Consider the following 19,972-nt stretch of genomic DNA (forward strand, 5'->3'; position numbering starts at 1 on the left):
CCGTAATAAAATTGACTGAGAAAATATTCATTGTGAGGTGTAAAATGCTGTAATTTCTTTCCTACGTTACAATCTAATGGTTATTTTCTTAAATGAGACTGTCTCGATGATGTTTGCATCCTTCAAAGGGTGCAGACCCTGAATTGGGACACAGCCATTGTTGAAAAAATCGCTCTGCTTCTGTATTACGAACGAAACGCGTTGATGGCCTCAAGAAACATTTAATGTGTACAATTGTACAAAATATTTGTGTACAATATTTTTTTTCAGGATTATTTGATGAATAGAAAGTTCAAAAGAACAGTGTTTATCTGAAATCTAATCTTTTGTAACATTATAAATGTCTTTACTGCCACTTTTGATTGATTTAATGCATCCTTGCTGAATAAAAGTATTCAATTCTTTAATTTCTTTTCAAAAAAATAAAAATAAAAATTCTTACTGACCCCAAACTTTTGAACGGTAGTGTATAATGCTACAGAAGCTTTGTATTTCAGATAAATGCTGTTCTTTTGAACTTTCTATTCATCAAGGAATCCTGAAAAAAAAAGTACACAACTGTTTTCAACATTGAAAATAATTGTAAATGTTTCTTGAGCAGCAAATCAGCATATTATAATGATTTCTGAAGGATCATGTGACACTGAAGACTGGAGTAATGATGCTGAAAATTCAGCTTTGCATCAAAGGAATAAATTACTTTGTCAAATATATTCAAATAGTACACAGTTATTTTAAATTGTAATAATATTTCACAATATTACTGTTTTTTACTGTATTTTTAATTAAATAAATGTAGCCTTGGTGAGCAGACGAAACTTCTTTTAAAAACATTAAAAATCTTAGTGGTTCCAAACTTTTGGACTGTACTGATATATATATATATATATATATATATATATATATATATATATATATATATATATTTTTTTTTTTTTTTATTTTTTTTTCCTCTGAAATATGATGCTTTCTCTTGGGCAGTTACTTCTCTATATCAGTAACCTAGTCACATGATCAACCGTAGACACCACAAACAACCTGATAATTACAGTGTTTAGCAGTTCGGATTCTGTGGAACAAAAGAACGGTTCTCTTAGTCCATAATTAATTCCCGAATTTAATATGCTTATTGTTAGCCACAGAATCCAACTACGCCACGTTTGAGCTGAGGTCTTCTGCTCTTCTTAGGTCTTGTTGCCTAGAAACCTTGATGACACCCCCTTGTGTGATTGTTGCTGCTGCTCTTGGTTTCACTTGCACTCAAACAAACCAAACTCATTTGAATCCTCAGAAATAGTTAATTAGTGCTTTAAAAAGATGGAACAGTTTGTATTCTCTTCCTGTGACATCACTCATTGTTCCTTTATTCTCTCGTGTGCTGGTCCACAGAGATAAAGCAGATGCTTTGCTGCTATAGGGTTGCTGACGTGAAGCGCACTACGCGTTTATGTGCGACTGTGTGTGTGATTATGGGTAGGAAAAGGTAAATGGATCTGCCAGTGACGCAAGGTTTTGCCTTGACCTTCTGTAAACCACAGAAGATCGTTTCTTGCCCTTGGGCGGCAGAGGCAGTTTTTTATCTTTATAAAAACATGATCTGGCAGTCTGGATGGAGATCACTTACTTGCTAGTGCTCATAACTGCGGGGACATGAGCGTGAGACCTGCAGGTATTTTCATTTTGTTTTTCACTTTTGTGTTGAGCTTAGCTGTTGTAAAACACTGATGCTGAAAGTGGAAGGTTGGGAAGCCAGTGTTGTAAGAATGTTGCGCGCGTTTTCATCAGTGTGTGAGTGATCAAGTACACAAACAGGAAGAATACACACGCCTCCATGTATTAGTCACTGAGGTCATTGAAACATTTTGTGTATGCTTGTTTGGTGTGCTGTAACACACTCGTACTGTAATTTCCATAATTGTTGAAATGTTTGTCAGGAAGCCCTTATGCAAAGTCAAGAGGGGGAACCTTTATCCTCAACTCTTACAAATGAATTTAAACTAACATTTTTGTGACTTTAGACCATGCATGTTAGCTTTATGCTAGCTTTTGCACTAGTCATAAAAAGAAACTTTTGGCAGATGTATGTTAAACCCTTTGGTGCTGTTCGCATGTCGGTCAAAAATGACAGATTTTTTTTTTATTTCAATGAAATGATTGTTATATATTTTAGTTTGCTAATGTTTTTTATTTAATATTTTGTATTTTTGCTGAATTACATTTATGCAGTAGTTATAATCCATTTATTCACTTTTTAAACATGGACCTGAAAATTAAATTTCCAACATAAACTGTCATAAATCTTGAATGCTTTGGAGCACAGACTTAAATTTGGTCTCTTTCTAAAGACGACACTTGGCAGACTATTGCTGAAGTGAAAAAACTTTAAAAAAGTGAACTTGAAAAAAGTTATAAACATTTATTTTTATGAAAAATGCACAAAAATTCAATTTTTACATAAAATATATATTTTCCAAAACATGTTTTACTCTAAAACTGTGAGAAAATCAAAGCCATAAATCTAAACAAGTTGTGTTCTAAATTTGAGGCTGAGATCTCAAAATCTCAGTAAGATTTTTTTTTGAGCGCTGTACCAAAAGTTTCCAATAGATCAAATTCATCTCCCATTCATTTCCAATGCAGTCATTTTCAATAAAAATGTAGTAAAAAAAAAAAAAAAAAAAGGGTTAAGGTACAGGTTCTTCCAGGAAAATGGACCAAAAATATTGACGACTCATCTTGCACTCAGGGGCGGATCCAGGCATAACCAGATTATTCTAACTGTTTACAAGTTGGCAACACAGTTTCACAGTCAAAAACGAAACAGGTAAAAAGGAACAAATACAAAATACAAGAGGTGCAACAACAATAGATGTGCTGCAAGTGATTGTTGATAGATTAGGGCAGATGTTCTCAAACTTTTGGTCACACCCCCCTTTAAGTCCACCTGTAGGCAATAATTTTAACCCTTAAAACTCATCTTTGATCATCAAAATTACATATTTAAATGTTTTTTTTTTTCCCTATGAAAATAATTTATTCATGCCTTAAAGTAGCTTGAATGTAACTCTACACCCTTGATTCATTTAATATACGCAGACTCATGAATATGCAAATTAGCCCCGCCTCCACACGCTTACATCAGCTCAGAGATCCACCTGGTCAACTTACTGAGGTAAACGCTACACAGTAGCAAGTGGAAATATTGGTTTAATTCAGCCATATATGTTTGAACCAGAGACTGATTCAGAAGAAGAGGAAGAGCAAGTTATACAGGCTCGTCTACAAAGTCACTGTATCAGAATGGTAATGCGTTTTATGTATCTCTCTCTACAACATCGGACATGTAATGTAATTAATATGATTAGCCTTCTGCTTGACTACGCTATCAAACAGCTAATAATGAGTTGCTAATGTTACACAAACCATGTTCCCGTTCGCCATCTCAGCTGCCTTCTAAAAGCCAACTTCCTTAAAAACACTTTGAACAATTTATAAAGTCAGTTGAGAAAGGCGTATAGTTCATCATAACATTGTAATGTACCTCATATACATAATTCACCAGCTATAAAAACAGTATCAAAAACCTGATTTTTTACTACAGGGGGACTTTAAAAAATCTGGCTATGAAAAACGTCTGCAATAGTTTACATGGAACCCTAGTTTACTTACATTACACTTACACTTACCCAGCATTTTATCACAGTTCGTTACATTTGTATAGCATTTTACTTAAGCACTTTACATGTCAATCTCAACCACCACCAGTGTGTAGCATCCACCTGAATGATGCGACGGCAGCCATATTGAGCCAGAACACCCACCACACACCAGTTTATTGGTGGAGAGGAGACAGAGTGATGAAGTCAGTCAGTATATATATATATATATATATATATATATATATATATATATATATATATATATATATATATATATATATATATATGGATGATTAGGTGGTCATGATAATGGGCAAATATGGCCAGGATGCCGGGGTTAAACCCCTACTCTTTTCGAATGAAATCCTGAGATTTTTAATGAACACAGAGAATCAGGACCTCAGTTTAACATCTCATCTAAAGGATGGCATTTTTTTGACAGTATAGTGTCCCCATCACTATATTGGGGCATTAAGACCCACACAGATCACAGGGTGAGCGCCCCCTGCTGGCATCACTAACACTTCTTCCAGCAGCAACCTATTTTTTCAGAGGGTCTCCCATTCAGGTACTGACCATGCTCAACCCTGCATAGCTTCAGTCAGCAACCAGTCTTGGGCTACAGGGTGATAGCTGCTAGCTATCAGTTTGTGTTTCCTTGGGAAGCAAACCCAGTGGCATTGCTAGCAACATCCACAGTTGAGCTAGCAAGCCAAATCACGAGAATGACACAGCTAACAGTACCTGTGAGAATAAACTTTCAAGTCTTTAGAAAACCATCAATGTATTTGTGCATTACCAACCCAAAAAACAATATACTGATTTGTAGAACTTATAGGCCCATTTCCAGTTCAATTAGGGCGTTTAAGTAGCTTTTATAAATGTTCACTAGAAAGAAAAAAAAACATTACTGGTGTGCATCTTGAGACAAAAAATGGCACTGACATATTTTAAGATCTGTCAGTACAAGTTACTTTCAGTTAAAACAGCTCAAACATGCATTTTAGTATAGGACTAGCTTAAGCCTTGTCTGTGAAATCAGGTGATAATGTGAACTTTTCCACAGATTTCAAGAATCTGCACAAAACCAAAGCTTAACTCAAGAACCATATTTAGCAAAGAAGGTTCTTTTTTTTTTTTTTTTTTTTTTTTTTACCAACTGAACAATTGAAGCCCCTTTAGTTTTTAGAGTATAGGTAAGTTGTATGACTTTTTGCAATAGGCGTCATTTGTGTGCTGGGGGCAAATTTGTACAGAGAGTGTAAGCTCATCTGGTGTATCTCACGCTCATCTCATCTGGGTGTGGAAACTGTTCAATTATTAATGATGATGGTTGTAACACCTGAGCTAAATGAGGAAATGATTCTCATGTATCACATAGCTGTAGCAGGCAATGATCCAATTCATGTTAATGCAGAAATGATTTACCGGGCTATTCTGGTAAAGCGTTAAGGGTTTTTTGAGAACGTTATTTCCAAAATTGTCAAAAAAAAAAGAAATGCAGAAGTTATTTTCTTGAAGTTGTGTAAAAGGATTCTGTGGTTTTCTGCTAGTCTGATTCTGAGTAAAATTAAACCAAACTAGATTTTTTTCCCATGTAAAACTTTTTGCTACAATGCGAGGGCTCTGTGGGTGTGACGTGTTGTTTCTAGGGTGTTCTGAGTGCACTGTAAACCCTAACGCTCAAAATAATTAATTGGTTTGAGTAGGACAGAATTGAAAAAACAAAGGACAAGATGTTAGAAGTTATTGCTGGGAATGGTAGACAATCAACTGGTGGGGATTCTCTGAGTTATGTGGGAGGTAAATCTTGATCAGGGTACCGTGTCGGGTCAATTTGGCACTGGACACACCATCAGTAGTGTCCCTTTGCATCATTGTGTTTTTTGACGTTATACCCTCCACAAGGGTGGCCCACTACATGGCGATCAGTCCTCGGCTTGTGTCCCGTGCTCCCGAAATTCAAAGAAGTCTGCAGCTAGCAGCTAGATTGACAGGTTGTGTTCTTGAGTGATTGAGTGGAACTTAAATTAAACAAATAAGTTCAGTCGAATTAACTTTTGTGGATATTTAGCACTTTCTTTTTCTTTCAAGTTGACAGAACTGATATATTTTAATAAACTGAACTGTTTCATTGTTTTGAGTTTTATGAACTTATTTCTTTTAATTTAGGCAAAATTAAGTTTAACTGAAACTGGGCTGCTTTGCCCTTTAGTTGTGGCTCTGGTCCCTTTTTTAATGTAATAGGAATTTTCCCCTTGTCTTATAGTCCACCAGGCCAAAGTTGTCAGTTTGATCATTATTCACGTCAGAAGCGCAAACAGTTTGGGATTTAGAGACTCACTGATTTGGTAAGTCTTGCAAACAGTTCCTGTTCAGCACGTCTGGCTGTGAATGTGACATTTAGCAGTACTTGAGGAAGTCTGGAGTGACTAGTGCAATTCAACTCCAGCCAGCTTGTTCGGGCCATGATATTATGTGACCCTCAGCAAAATATAAACTGGAGTCCAGCCCAGATCCCCAAATTTCTATCGATTTGGATAGATTATGTTACATGGCACCATGATGATACAGTAACACAGAGAACATTGTAAATACTCCTGCGGTACAACAGTAGGTCCAACATCTTCAGAGAGTCCAGCTATTTAGTCACAGACTATAAACGTATGAGATACTATAAAAGATTGACGTTGAGGATGGATTATGTTGTGCTGCAAGTGTCCGTGTTATTGCAATGAAAACAAATCCAATTCTTTTCTTAAATGTAATGGGGAAAAATACATTTATTGATAACCTCCCTATGTGACAGCTTAATTTAGCTTAGTTTTTTAGCCTATTGCATATTCTGGTGTTTTGGGAATGTTTTTTTTACACATGTGCAATGAGGTGAATTTTCAGTGTGGATGTGAATCTTTTGGAAATGCATTGCAAACGCTAGTGTGGACATTTTGAAGCATTTTGAAACGAAAAGGATTCAGATGTATCCGGATAAATGTAGACGTAGCCTTAGTCTCCTGTTGTTTCTCATGAGGGAAAGACCCCATTAATCTCATATGTTCTGTCTCTAGAGTTTCAGAAGTCTTAGGTTTGGCAAGGTTAAGTCTATAGATTCCATATGAACTCAAACCACATTTTCTGAGCTACTGTGTGCTATATGTAGGACTGGTGTGGTATTATATCCTGTATAATGGTAGAAATGTGTCAACTTGAGGTTTTGATGTACCACATATACTTGCATGGCATGCAGTGGGCAGGACTTCTTTTAACTTATTTGTATTTGAGAGAGATGATGAAACACAGAGGAATGTAAAAATACAGAGCAAGACGTGTCCCAAACAAGTCAAGAGGAGGAAAAACTTGTAGCAGAGTTTGGTTGTTTAATTGCTGCAGTGTTTGTGTCCAGTCACAGGTGGACATATCACCTGTTTTTTTTAACATGGAATTTAGAGACTGAATCTGAAATAGCATTTTATGACGTGTTTACTGGCACTCATATGAGATCAACAAATAGCAAACCACAACCATCCAATCATGTCCCGCCTTTTTTTTTGTTGTTGTTTAAAGGGTTAGTTCACCCAAAAATAATTAAAAAAATTATGTCATATGTCAAATTATGTCAAAAATTATAAAAAAATAATGTCATTTATTACTCACCGTCATGTCGGTCTACATCTGTAATGGGGCTTTCACACCAGACGTGACTTGCGCAAATAAATCGTGCTATTCGCGCGTTGTAACGGATCCCTACTCAGGTAGGGATCCAAATGCGAAGCTTTATTAAACGTGAGTGTTGTCATACAGGCAGGGTCAATCGGGAGCAAACAGGAACAGCAAGGGACAGGCAGAGTTGTAGTCAGAATACAGGCACAGATCAGGACTGGCATATATCACTCACAGGTCGATGTACAAAGCAGGAGTCAGGACAGGCAGCAACGGGTCAGTAAACAGTTAACAGGCAGGAACGGTAACACTAGACAGGCAGACAGGATATAACGCTTGGAATTGCTACACAGGGTAATCAAGATTTTGCGATAAGGTGGTGTGTGTGTGAGTCCTTTATAGTCCACATAACAAGCTACAGGTGTATTAGGCTGATGATGATTGGAGTGGAGTGTGAGCATGTGACTGACAGGGAGGATGATGGGTAATGGAGTCCGGGAACTGACAGGATTTGTAACAGAATGTCCCCCTCCCGGAAGGCGCGTCCTCGGGCCGTAGATGGTACAATCGGGGAGGGGGGGTGGGTGCATTGGATTTGTAGGTAGACGGGAACTGGGTCTCCAATGCAGCCCCAGGAACTCAGGCAGACACGGTGGGTCAGGTGCCACAGGTAGCCATGGCGGGTCAGGAATGTCACAGGAGTGTCAGGAAGCCACGGCAGGTCAGGAGCCATGGGCAACCATGGTGGATCAGGTGTATCAGGAAGCCACGGCGGGTCAGGTGGTTCGGGCAACCACGGCAGGTTAGGTGGCTTGAGCAGCCACAGTAGGTCAGGTGGTTTGGGCAACCACGGCAGGTCAGGTGGCTTGAGCAGCCACGGCAGGTCAGGGTCCAAAAGCGGCCATAGTGGGTAATAGTCCATAGGTGGCCGTAATAGTTCTGAGGCTGTTATTGGCAGAGGCCGAGCAAGGTCCCCACCCACAAGCTCCCCACCCTTAGGTATACTGCCAAACCCCCCCCCAAAAGGTGTTTGGGGATTTCAAAGGGGTCCGTAGCGGGTTCGTGGATAAGGAATTCGGATGGTGCCGGCAGGGCAAGGCGCTTGGGCGGCGCTGGCAGAGCAAAAAGGTTGAGCGGTGCTGGCAGAGCAAGGAGCTTGGGCGGCGCAGGAGAGACCTCTGGAGTGGTCTCCGGACCCACAGCGGGCTCTTGAAAGGCTTCTGAGCCTTGCAGAACGGAAGCAGCCCTCTTCCTCCTCCTCCTCCTCCTCTTCCGAGGATGAGCCGGTGGTTCACCGGTCGGAGCGGGTTCTGGAGCAGACTCACTGGCTGAAGCGGGTTCTGGAGCGGACTCAATGGCTGGAACGCACCCTGCATCCATAAGCACCGAAGGGGCGGCCATCTTGCCCATGGGCTCTGGCAAAGCAGCCATCTTGTCCATCGCGTCCAGGGCGCTTGAGTGCGTTGCAACCGGCGAATTAGAGTGTGTTGCAACCGGCGAATTTGAGTGCATTGCAACCGGTGAATTTGAGTGCGTTGCAACCGGCGAACTTGAGAACGAAGCGGCCGGCGGAGGCTTAGGAATGCCAGCCGCTCGTGCTGTAGTCAGTGGGGGATCATTCATGCTGGAACGTAACCTCCTCCACTCTCGGACGAATCCAGAGACGTGACGTGATTCTGGACGTTCAGCGGGGACTTGACGTGGCTCTGGGCGATCAGCGGAGACGTGGCGTTGCTCAGGACGATCAGCCGTAACTTGACTGGGCTCAGGAAGATCAACTGTGTCTTGACTTTGTGTTGTTGTTGTGACCAACATTTTGTGAATGTCCTCTTTAGCGGCAGCCATTACGTGTTCAAGTGAGGTGTCGTGTTCCTCCGCGACACTCACAGTAAATGGAGAGCCGCTCAGCTGCAATGCCAGATCAATATATTGTTCCAGCATCCAGCTGGGATCGTGAGAAGGCATGACGGAACTCAGCGGATCAGACAGTCCTCCTCGGAAAAAGATCATGAGACATACCTCATCGAAACGCGTTAAATATGCCAGTCCAATAAACTCCTTGACGTAATCCTCTAATGCTCTGTCTATTTGACGGAGACACATCAATTGAGCAGATGGATTCATTGTTGCCGAGACGGGAACACTCACAAAGCTGCTGGATCTGGATTTGGCGAAGTCTTCTGTAACGGAGGCGGGACTCAGGTAGGGATCCAAATGCGAAGCTTTATTAAACGTGAGCGTTGTCATAAAGGCAGGGTCAATCGGGAGCAAACAGGAACAGCAAGGGACAGGCAGAGTTGTAGTCAGAATACAGGCGCAGATCAGGACTGGCAGATATCACTATGTATATATATATATAGCTTAAATTGAGTAAAGAGCGTTTTTTACAACTTACCAGACCTCCTCACTCACTTTCTTCCAAGCAAGATCCTTTTTATTCCTGTTTCTATAAAAGTACAAAGATGTATCGTACAGTGACAATGATTTTGTCCTCCATTGTTGTTTCGGATTTCTGCCTCCGCTTGCTACGTCATAATCATGTCACTACTAGAGCAAGATCCTGATTGGTTAACGTGGCACGATTATTCACCAAAGTTCAGATTTTTCAACTTGCGTGATTCGCGAGAAATAAAGATAAGACCTTCGTTCATCTTTGTAACACAAATTAAGATATTTTTTCTATTACCAGCAGTGTCACCAAACCTATTATAAAACGACGAGAATACTTTTTGTGTGCCAAAAAAACCCAAAATAACGACTTTTCAACAATATCTAGTGATGGCCGATTTCAAAACACTGCTTCATGAAGCTTCGAAGCTTTACGAATATTTTGTTTCGAATCAGTTGTTCGGGTAGCGTATCAAACTGCCAAATCGCTGAAATCACGTGACTTTTGTGCTCCAAACAACTGATTCAAAAGAAAAGATTCGTAAAGCTTCATGAAGCAGTGTTTTGAAATCGGTCATCACTAGATATTGTGGAATAAGGCGTTATTTTGTTTTTTTGGCACACAAAAAGTATTCTCTTCACTTTATAACATTAAGATAGAACCACTGTACTCACATGAACTGTTTTAAATATGTTTTGAGTACCTTTATGGATCTTGAGAGGTTCGACATTGCTGGCAAAAGAAGCCTCACTGAGCCATTGGATTTCATCAAAAATATCTTAATTTGTGTTCCGAAGATGAACGAAGGTCTTTCGGGTGTGGAATGACATGAGGGTGAGTAATAAATGACAAAATTTTTTTGGTGAACTAACCCTTTAAAAAGCCGTTACACTCAGATATACATTACAATAGGGAAGAAAAGACTATCACAACTTCCACTTCATGCTGACTGATATTTTTCAACAGTGTTGTTCATAATTAGCAAAAAATTAAAGAGCAACTTCAGAGCAATAAAATATTCCTTTGGGTCTTGCCCAAAGTTTATAATGCTAGACGCCTCTCTAACTCCTCTAGTAAATGATTAGGAGTAGTTTTATGCTTATAAGCATAAGCCCTGCAGGTGATGAAATTCCACAGGCGGGACTGAGGAAAACATGTCTCAATCTCGCACACTCACAGACAAGTGTAGACAACGTCTGTGAAATAGCTGCCCAACAGAAAGCAGACACCTCAGACTATGCATTACTTCATGGTTTGAATGTCTTGTTAATGACCCTGTAATGTGATTTGCACTGAAGTTAGGGTTTAATCTAATGCCTGAACGTTTGTTTGTGCCACTCGAAGAATGACATTGCAAACAGGCAATGGCGCTGCGATGGCTATGGATGTTAGTACCATGGAGAGGAGGTTGGAACCCACGCTCGAAATCACCCGGAGAAGGTAGAGCTTCAAGGATTTGTGGGATTGGGTGGGCGAGATTATAAACAGGGGGAAATATCCTGGAAGAGCTGGATCACATCTATGGAAACTTCTTCCAGGTTGATGTTTGATTTCTAAGGATCAATGATAGGTTCTCACTTACTCTCTTTCTATTTTTACGTCCCCCATTTGCTGAGAGATATTCACTGATGATCTCATAGACATCGCTGTTAGTGGCTTTTGAAAATATTGAGCCCATTTACGGCTCCTCACTCACTTCCAGAAACTAAGTAAGAGGAGATTATGGGAAGTATGTTTTTAGTGGACAAACTGTACTGACATTGAGAAACACATAAGGATTTTTGGGTGTTAGTGCAGGTTGTTTTGAAAGTTCACGTCTGTTGTAGCTTTCTATGGAAATGTACTTGATGGTGCCTGAGGTGTTTCTTTCCAATAGTTTACTAAACCAAACTTCTGTTCAACTCTAGAGGAGGAACGTCATGTTCGAGCCAACGATCGGGACTACAATGAGAGGTTCAGTTATGCTGTAAGTCTATAAATGTCTTTTATTGGTAACACTTTACAATAAGGTCCCATTAGTTAACATTAGTTAATGCATTAACTAATAATAACTAATAAATGCATTATCGCGTAAACAATTGGCTGATTTTTTTAAGGCTCTACCTCGTGCACAGATTATGTATATTAATATTATTGCTTTCAGTGCACCTAATAAATAGTCTTTTATCAGTTAGTAAAGACAGTTTCAAGTAATATTGCAAAAATGTATAAAACAAAACATCCTCTTTAGCACCTTTAAGCAGTGTTAAAAACAATCAATGTTAAAAACAGCTGTGATCAGCAAATCAGCATAGATTTCTGAAGGATCATGTGACACTGAAGACTGGAATAATGATGCTGAAAATCCAGCTTTTTATTTTGAATTGTAATAATGTTTCACAAAATTACTGTTTTTACTGTATTTTGGATCAATTAAGTGTCGTCTTGTTGAGAAACGTTACCACCCCAAAACTTTGAACAGATTGAAAGAAATTTTCTTGTATTCTAACTGTCAGTTAGAATTAAAATTCAAAGTTTGAATGATTTTCTTTTCTGTGATTCTTTCCCAGGACAATCGCATCAAGACAGCAAAATACAACGTTTTCACCTTCCTGCCCATTAACTTGTTTGAGCAGTTTCAACGTTTTGCGAACGCCTACTTCCTAGTACTGCTGATACTGCAGGTTTGCCAGCCTTTTAAGGTCACTTATGAAAATACTGAAGATAAATATGGAGTCTCATTTATAAAATTCATGTACATGCCCAGATTTGATCCTGGATTTCATGGATTTGATACTACATTACAATGAAAGTTTGTTATACGTACAGCAACTGAAAATGTTATTCCAACCTGTATGACTGTATGAAAATTACTTTAAAATTACTTTGTCAGTGTGGACCATTGTTGGTTTGGGACCCATTGACTTTCACTGTATGGACCAAAACAGTCCAAAATGTCTTCTTTTGTGTTCTGCAGATAAAAGAAGAAAGTCGTACAGGTTTGGAATGACAGGTTCATTTGAGAATTTTCATTTTGGGGTGAACTATTTCTTTAATGCTTTACAACACAAATACTCTGTTTTATGTTCCAGTTAATTCCAGAAATCTCGTCTCTTTCGTGGTTCACCACCATTGTGCCTTTGGTGTTGGTGTTGGCTATCACAGCTGTCAAAGATGCTACTGATGACTATGTGAGAAGAATCTATTCCAGTCCTGTTTATCTTTACGACTGTGAATACTGCAATTACAAAGGCAGTCTGCTGTCTGTGGGCTGCCTAAAATAAGCTAAACTGATGTTTGCTATGATTGACCTGTTTTGGATTTTAGTTCCGCCATAAAAGTGATCAACAAGTCAACACCCGGCAGTCTCAGGTACTCATCAAAGGAAAGTAAGTGCATTTTCTGCTGTAAATATTGCTGTTGAGATACAATTATTGAACTGTAAATGCTTTAAGAGATGTTTAGGAAATGAATAATGATCTGTTGCAGAACAAACACATAAAAATGTCTCTCCTTCAGATTGCAGAATGAAAAGTGGATGAATGTGAGAGTGGGTGATATCATCAAACTTGAGAACAATCAGTTTGTTGCTGTAAGTTTCAATTTTTTGCTAACATACTATAGCCAAACAAGCTAACATCATGTGTGTTGTACTAATTACGATCCAAAGAGTCAAACAACATCAGAAATATTATTTTATGCCAATTGGTTCGAAACTTATGAGCAGATTTAACCCTAATTTATAAGCTCTAATTGTCAAAAACTGTTCTGATACTTAGAGATGCTCCGATCAGCATTTTTGGGGCCGATCACCGATTACCGATCACCAAGATCATGATCTGCCGATTGCCGATCACTGCCGATCACAGAATGGCAGGGGAATGGGAATCTTTTATCTACAATCTAGCAGAGTTTGCACCATTTGTAGAAAAGAAATTAACTCTAAATTAACTGTATTGAGAAAAAAAAACTTAGTTTTGGATCTGATATAGTTGAGGAACCAACTATATCAGATCCAAAAAATAAAATAATGTAAGCTACTGTATGCCAATGCCATCCTTCCTAAATAACAAAGCAGAGAAACAAGGAGGCAAAGCAGATAGTTACCAACCAAATGAATTCCATAATTCTGAACGTGATATCTTCGTACTATCCTTGCTGTATGGTTCACATCGTTTAAATGCATCACTCAAGCCTCGTTTACACTGCACGCGTGTGCGGTGCAGCTACCGGAGCTGATACGCGGCCACTCTAGTCAATGCTCATGTTTACACCAGCCGCGCCGCTTCGCTAAAGATAGGCGCCTCGCCTATTTTTGACGGATGCCGCGTCCAAGACGCGCAGCTCAAATACAAAATAAAGACGTAAAGTTAGCCGTTTGCAATGTATGTCGTGATGAAATCCCTCGAGGTGGAAGCAAGCAACGTCATTTTAACACCACTAACATGATAAGGCACCTTATAACATGCCATACAACTGAATATGCCGAGTATGAGAAACTAAACCAGCCGAAGCCAACAACATCCCCATCCCTCAACCAGCCGACTGTGTGTGACGCCTCGTTGCACTACATTGCAAACGGCTAACTTTACGTCTTTATCGGACACTTTGAAAAACTTCCAAACGAGAGAACTCATGTTGCCACTGACAAGTGTTGTGTACCTGTGCGCCGTGCATGCACGTGTGAAAAAGTCGCGCAAGTAATTTACATCACGTGATCGGCTTTTTTGATCGGCGCTTTTGGGGTTCGCCGATCAAGCTATTTTTAGCCAATATTGGCCGATCATAATCGGTGGCCGATCAATCGGAGCATCACTACTGATACTGATTGATTTCAATATGTGAAAACATCGTCAAGATCCAGACTCGCTTCCATGTTTTTAGAGTCAAATTCATTAGTTTCTTTCTTTTTCCATTGGAATGAAATAATTATCAAATAATTATATTTATTTATAATTATAAAAACTGGTCTGAAGATCATGAGTCAGTTTTTGGCTATATATAGTATATTGGCCAATATATTGCTTTCATGTTATGACCTGTAACTGAGAAATTATAATAATATTAAAATGTTTACAAACCCGATTCCAAAAAAGTTGGGACACTGTACAAATTGTGAATAAAAAAAGAATGCAATAATTTACAAATCTCATAAACTTATATTTTATTCACAATAGAATATAGATAACATATCAAATGTTGAAAGTGAGACATTTTGAAATGTCATGCCAAATATTGGCTCATTTTGGATTTCATGAGAGCTACACATTCCAGAGTGGCAGTGTCTCTCAGAAGTCAAGATGGGCAGAGGATCACCAATTCCCCCAATGCTGCGGCGAAAAATAGTGGAGCAATATCAGAAAGGAGTTTCTCAGAGAAAAATTGCAAAGTGTTTGAAGTTATAATCATCTACAGTGCATAATGTCATCCAAAGATTCAGAGAATCTGGAACAATCTCTGTTCGTAAGGGTCAAGGCCGGAAAACCATACTGGATGCCCGTGATCTTCGGGCCCTTAGACGGCACGGCATCACATACAGGAATGCTACTGTAATGGAAATCACAACATGGGCTCAGGAATACTTCCAGAAAACATTGTCGGTGAACACAATCCACTGTGCCATTTGCCGTTGTCGGCTAAAACTAAGCCATATCTAAACATGATCCAGAAGCGCAGGCATTTTCTCTGGGCCAAGGCTCATTTAAAATGGACTGTGGCAAAGTGGAAAACTGTTCTGTGGTCAGACGAATCAAAATTTTAAGTTCTTTTTGGAAAACTGGGACACCATGTCATCCGGACTAAAGAGGACAAGGACAACCCAAGTTGTTATCAGCGCTCAGTTCAGAAGCCTTCATTTCTGATGGTATGGGGTTGCATGAGTGCGTGTGTCATGGGCAGCTTACACATCTGGAAAGGCACCATCAATGCTGAAAGGTATATTCAAGTTCTAGAACAACATATGCCCCCATCCAAACGTCGTCTCTTTTAGGGAAGACCTTGCATTTTCCAACATGACAATGCCAGACCACATACTGCATCAATTACAACATCATTGTTGCGTAGAAGAAGGAAAGAGGAAGATGCGCCAAAGAAGACCTAAGACAGTTGAGCAACTAGAAGCCTGTATTAGACAAGAATGGGACAACATTCCTATTCCTAAACTTGAGCAACTTGTTTCCTCAGTTCCCAGACATTTGCAGACTGTTATAAAAAGAGGGGATGCCATATACATGTATATACATAACATGGCCTTGTCCCAACTTTTTTGAGATGAAATTCCATGAAATTCAACTTATTTTTCCCTTAAAAGTATACATTTTCTCAGTTTAAACTTTTGATATGTCATCTATGTTGTATTCTGAATAAAATACTGAAATTTGAAACTTCCACATCATTGCATTCTGTTTTTATTCACAATTTGTACAGTGTCCCAACTTTTTTGGAATCGGGTTTGTACTATTTATATTATTTTGTCTATATAAATAAAATTAAAACACAATATGTAAAAATAAAACACACACAAAAAAAAATATATATATATATATATCTTTTGTTTCAAGTTTGTGTATTAAAGTACACAGTGGTGTGGTAATTCATGACAGCATTGATAAAGCACAACTCCCTCACACCTTCGGCACTCATATATCCCTGTAAAAGAGCTTTACTACCACTGAACTTTACTGTGGGAACCAGGCACTTCACACTGTACTCCTCCTCTAGCAACACCAAAACATTTTGGATGCTGTTAGATACAAAATTATTAATTTGGTCTCATGAGACCAGAGTATTGATTCCCAGAATCTATATTTTGTAAATATGGGCTTTGGAAATGGCTAACTGACTTTATTGTGCTTTGGCTACAGTATAGCTCCAGTGAGAACAACAACCATGCATGTCATTTCTGCAGGCTGCATCTTACTCTGTGAGATAAACAGTCACTCTTTTCATAGCTTTTGTTGGCTCTGAGACACTCGCTTAGTATTTCTCCTGCTCTTTGTTTAGCAAAAAAATCCCTCATCACTAAATGAAAGCTTAAAATGAAGGCCTGATTATTTCAGGGGCCTTTTTGAATTTCTGTGTTACTTTTGCTATATTTTCACACTTAAAACAATGATTTGGTAATCCTCTTGTACCATTGCGTCTTATATTCATGTCGCGTCTGGTGTGGACAGACAAATCTTTTCGTATCGCATCTGGTTAGGACACAATGTTAGACGTTTGTTGAGGCCCTTAGTTAAAAGTTCAAAAGTTATTTGCAGAAATGTAATTGAAAATTTGTACCATTTGTGGCGCTAGAGGGTTGCAGAGGCAGATCTCAAAATTGCCATCAGGAATGTTCAGACCTTCCCCAGTCATTGCACCAAATTTCACAACTTTTTATCATATGTTTCTATTGGCTGCCATAGAAAGCGAGCCAGGAGCGGAATAAAAACCCTAACCAACCATGGCACCGAAATATAACGACTATACCATCAAACTGACAGAAAAAAGATTTTGATGATCCCAGCATGTCTGGCATTATCTGCAGACTTTAGTAGATGAAAGCACCATATTGTAAAGAGTGGACTCATCCAGCACATGATTTATGAGTTTTGCAAACTCTCTCTTCTGTCTACAGGCTGACCTTCTCCTCCTCTCTAGCAGTGAGCCCTATGGACTGTGCTATATCGAGACTGCAGAGCTAGATGGGTGAGAGGTTTTCTGTGAAATGTATGGTGGTACTAATATACCCTTTGAACGTGTTCAACATCCAGCACAAGCATCTCAAATTCGATTTTGTGACTGTATAGCACAAACGAACATGTGCTTCTTTCATTCTATCGACTCTTTCCAACAGAGAAACAAACCTGAAGGTGCGCCAAGCCTTGACTGTAACCTCAGACCTCGGGGACGATGTTGCGAAGCTTGCTGACTTTAATGGTAAAGCTTTTATTCAGACACACGATTAGTGCACCATCAACAGAAATGAACTTGAGTCAACACGGGTAAACATTGACACTTATTGCATCCGTCACATTGATTGGATTGATCTCTGTGGCTTTCTCTTGCTGGGCCTTTGGTATGCTCGCATATATCTTTCGAAGCTGTCAAGGAATGTTTGTAAGGAGATTTGTAGTGTTTTTGCTTGGATTCCATTAAAGTTAAACTAGAGTGTAGCCAATGGAAAACATATTTTTCAGTAGTTGATGTAGCACTATTGCTAATGCTTTTAATTAGGATTAGAGATTTGAACACACTCATTCCATATAGTTTGTAATACGAACTTGAACGATAGTTATATGCCAAATTATATGGCAAATTATATGGCTTTAAAGGGTTAGTTCACCCAAAAAATGAAAATTCTGTCATTAATCACTCACCCTCATGTCGTTCCACACCCATAAGTCCTTTGTTCATCTTCAGAACACAAATTAAGATATTTGTGATAAAATCCGAGAGGTTTCTGACTCATCCATAGACAGCAATTTAACCACCATTTTCAAGGTCTAGAAAGGTACTAAAGACATTGCTAAAATGGTCTATGTGACTGCAGTGGTTTAACGTTAATGTTATGAAGTGACAAGAATACTTTTTGTCTGCAAAAACAAAACAAATTTAACGACTTTAAAAAGTACAAAAAGTATTCACAAAAAGTATTCTTGTCGTTATCATTTTATAACGTCCACTATGGTTTCTGACACCACTACAAATGCCTGTCCCCTCAAATAGAGTCCTATTAAAGGGTATAGTGGGGCAATTTCGGTCACAGCCACAGACTAAATGAGTGAATTAACAAGGGGCAGGTGGACACAATAGGTTGCTATGGTAACTAAGGCACACACACACGCACACACACACTAGGAAACTAGTAGGGCTGGGACGATACGCCTATCTCCTTATTCGATATTATCACGACACTTTGGTGCCGATTTGAAATGTATTGCTTTTTTTTTTTTTAACAATTGCGATTCTACAAGTGTTGCGATTCGATATTGCTATTGTATTGCGATTTTCCTTTTTTAAACAATAGACCATGGAAAACAGTTGAATCATACGCTTATACAGACTGTACATGATACAGAAGATGAATCATATCTACAAAAACAATTAATCACATCTTTATGAGTTTTATTTCAGAAGCATCATCCATTATAGTAGGCTACTACATTATTTTGAACAATTCAAGATTCAATGACAAACACATTTTCAGTGTATTATCGCCACCTGTTGGCGAAACAATGTAACTGATAGTCGTTATTTGAAACATTATTTAATCAAAAAGTAATTTACTCTATTTTGATCGCTACCGCAGATATCAGTGTTTATATTTGAACTATAAACTTTTATCCCAGTACTTATATGATAATTTGAACTATTAAAATAATGATATCATGAGGTTGAAAAGACTGTTTATGAAGCTGCTCCACACCTATCTGGTTCAGCAGCAGTGCGATTTGAATGTTGCGATATGATTTTGTCAAAGGTTTATTAGACAGATTAATAATTGTTGTCATTTAAGAATAAGATCGCGTGGGTGTTTGAATTGAGATTAATCGTGAAGCTCTGCAGTCTTATACTCTCTCTCTTTCTCAGCACTGATATCTAACGCAAAGCATATATGAGTAACGCAAGGGCTTTTCAATGCATTAATTTGACTTAGAGTTGCGTTTTTTCATTCATTGAAGCGTGGGTAATTGCTTTCTCGCATATCTTAAAAGCAATATTAGGTCACATAACACTCAGATAACAACACATTTTGCCATGTTTGAATGAAAGTGGGTAACTTCTGTCCTCCTTGTGTATATGCAAGGGCTAAAATAAAGCAATATAATTTGAATTAATATCAATACTGGAGTAAATTTTTAAATCGGAAACAAAAAAATCGAAACCTGTGTTCGAAACCTGTGTCCGAAATCGCCCCCCTATATAAATAGGGTGCTATTTGGGGGACAGACATTTGTAGTGGTGTCCGAAACCTTAGTGGACATTATGCGCCAGAGACAATTGTGTGCAGCCATCTTAAGAAATTTGTCTTTGAACTTCCGTTTTTGCGGTAGCCCTTTATATTTCTCATCGCTGTCAAAGAATAATTAGCTGGTGAAGTGGATTTACTTATTGTAGAGTTAACAAAAGTTATCATGAGCATTATAATGTTTGAAGCGGATGTCTTAACAAATGTCAGTAGACTTGGAGGATTTTAAAATGGGCGGTTCATACTTAAATGCATAAGATCGTTGTGGAAATACAAACCGGAAGTCAAAAGACAACGACCAAAGAGCTGAAAAGGGGCGGGGCTACATAAGGT

At 38.8% G+C, this 19,972-nt stretch overlaps 1 protein-coding gene across 6 annotated transcripts in view; it reads left to right on the forward strand.

Annotated features, from left to right (window-relative positions):
• The window catches only part of atp8b4 (ATPase phospholipid transporting 8B4), a 42,290-nt gene that overhangs the window by 4,201 nt on the left and 18,117 nt on the right, over nt 1–19,972 (forward strand). For 3 of the 6 annotated variants that reach the window (XM_067378960.1, XM_067378964.1, XM_067378965.1), the window contains exons 3-9: nt 11,616–11,674; nt 12,258–12,371; nt 12,780–12,878; nt 13,015–13,076; nt 13,207–13,279; nt 17,306–17,376; nt 17,525–17,607. In XM_067378960.1, the coding sequence (XP_067235061.1) occupies nt 11,616–11,674; nt 12,258–12,371; nt 12,780–12,878; nt 13,015–13,076; nt 13,207–13,279; nt 17,306–17,376; nt 17,525–17,607 (561 nt within the window). Of the gene's footprint in view, nt 1–1,398; nt 1,670–10,527; nt 11,149–11,615; nt 11,675–12,257; nt 12,372–12,779; nt 12,879–13,014; nt 13,077–13,206; nt 13,280–17,305; nt 17,377–17,524; nt 17,608–19,972 lie in introns of those variants that run through there. The other 3 variants (XM_067378961.1, XM_067378963.1, XM_067378962.1) reach the window with 3 other exon arrangements.

This window comes from Chanodichthys erythropterus, chromosome 24, assembly GCF_024489055.1.
Source record: "Chanodichthys erythropterus isolate Z2021 chromosome 24, ASM2448905v1, whole genome shotgun sequence".
Classification (NCBI taxonomy): Eukaryota; Metazoa; Chordata; class Actinopteri; order Cypriniformes; family Xenocyprididae; genus Chanodichthys; species Chanodichthys erythropterus.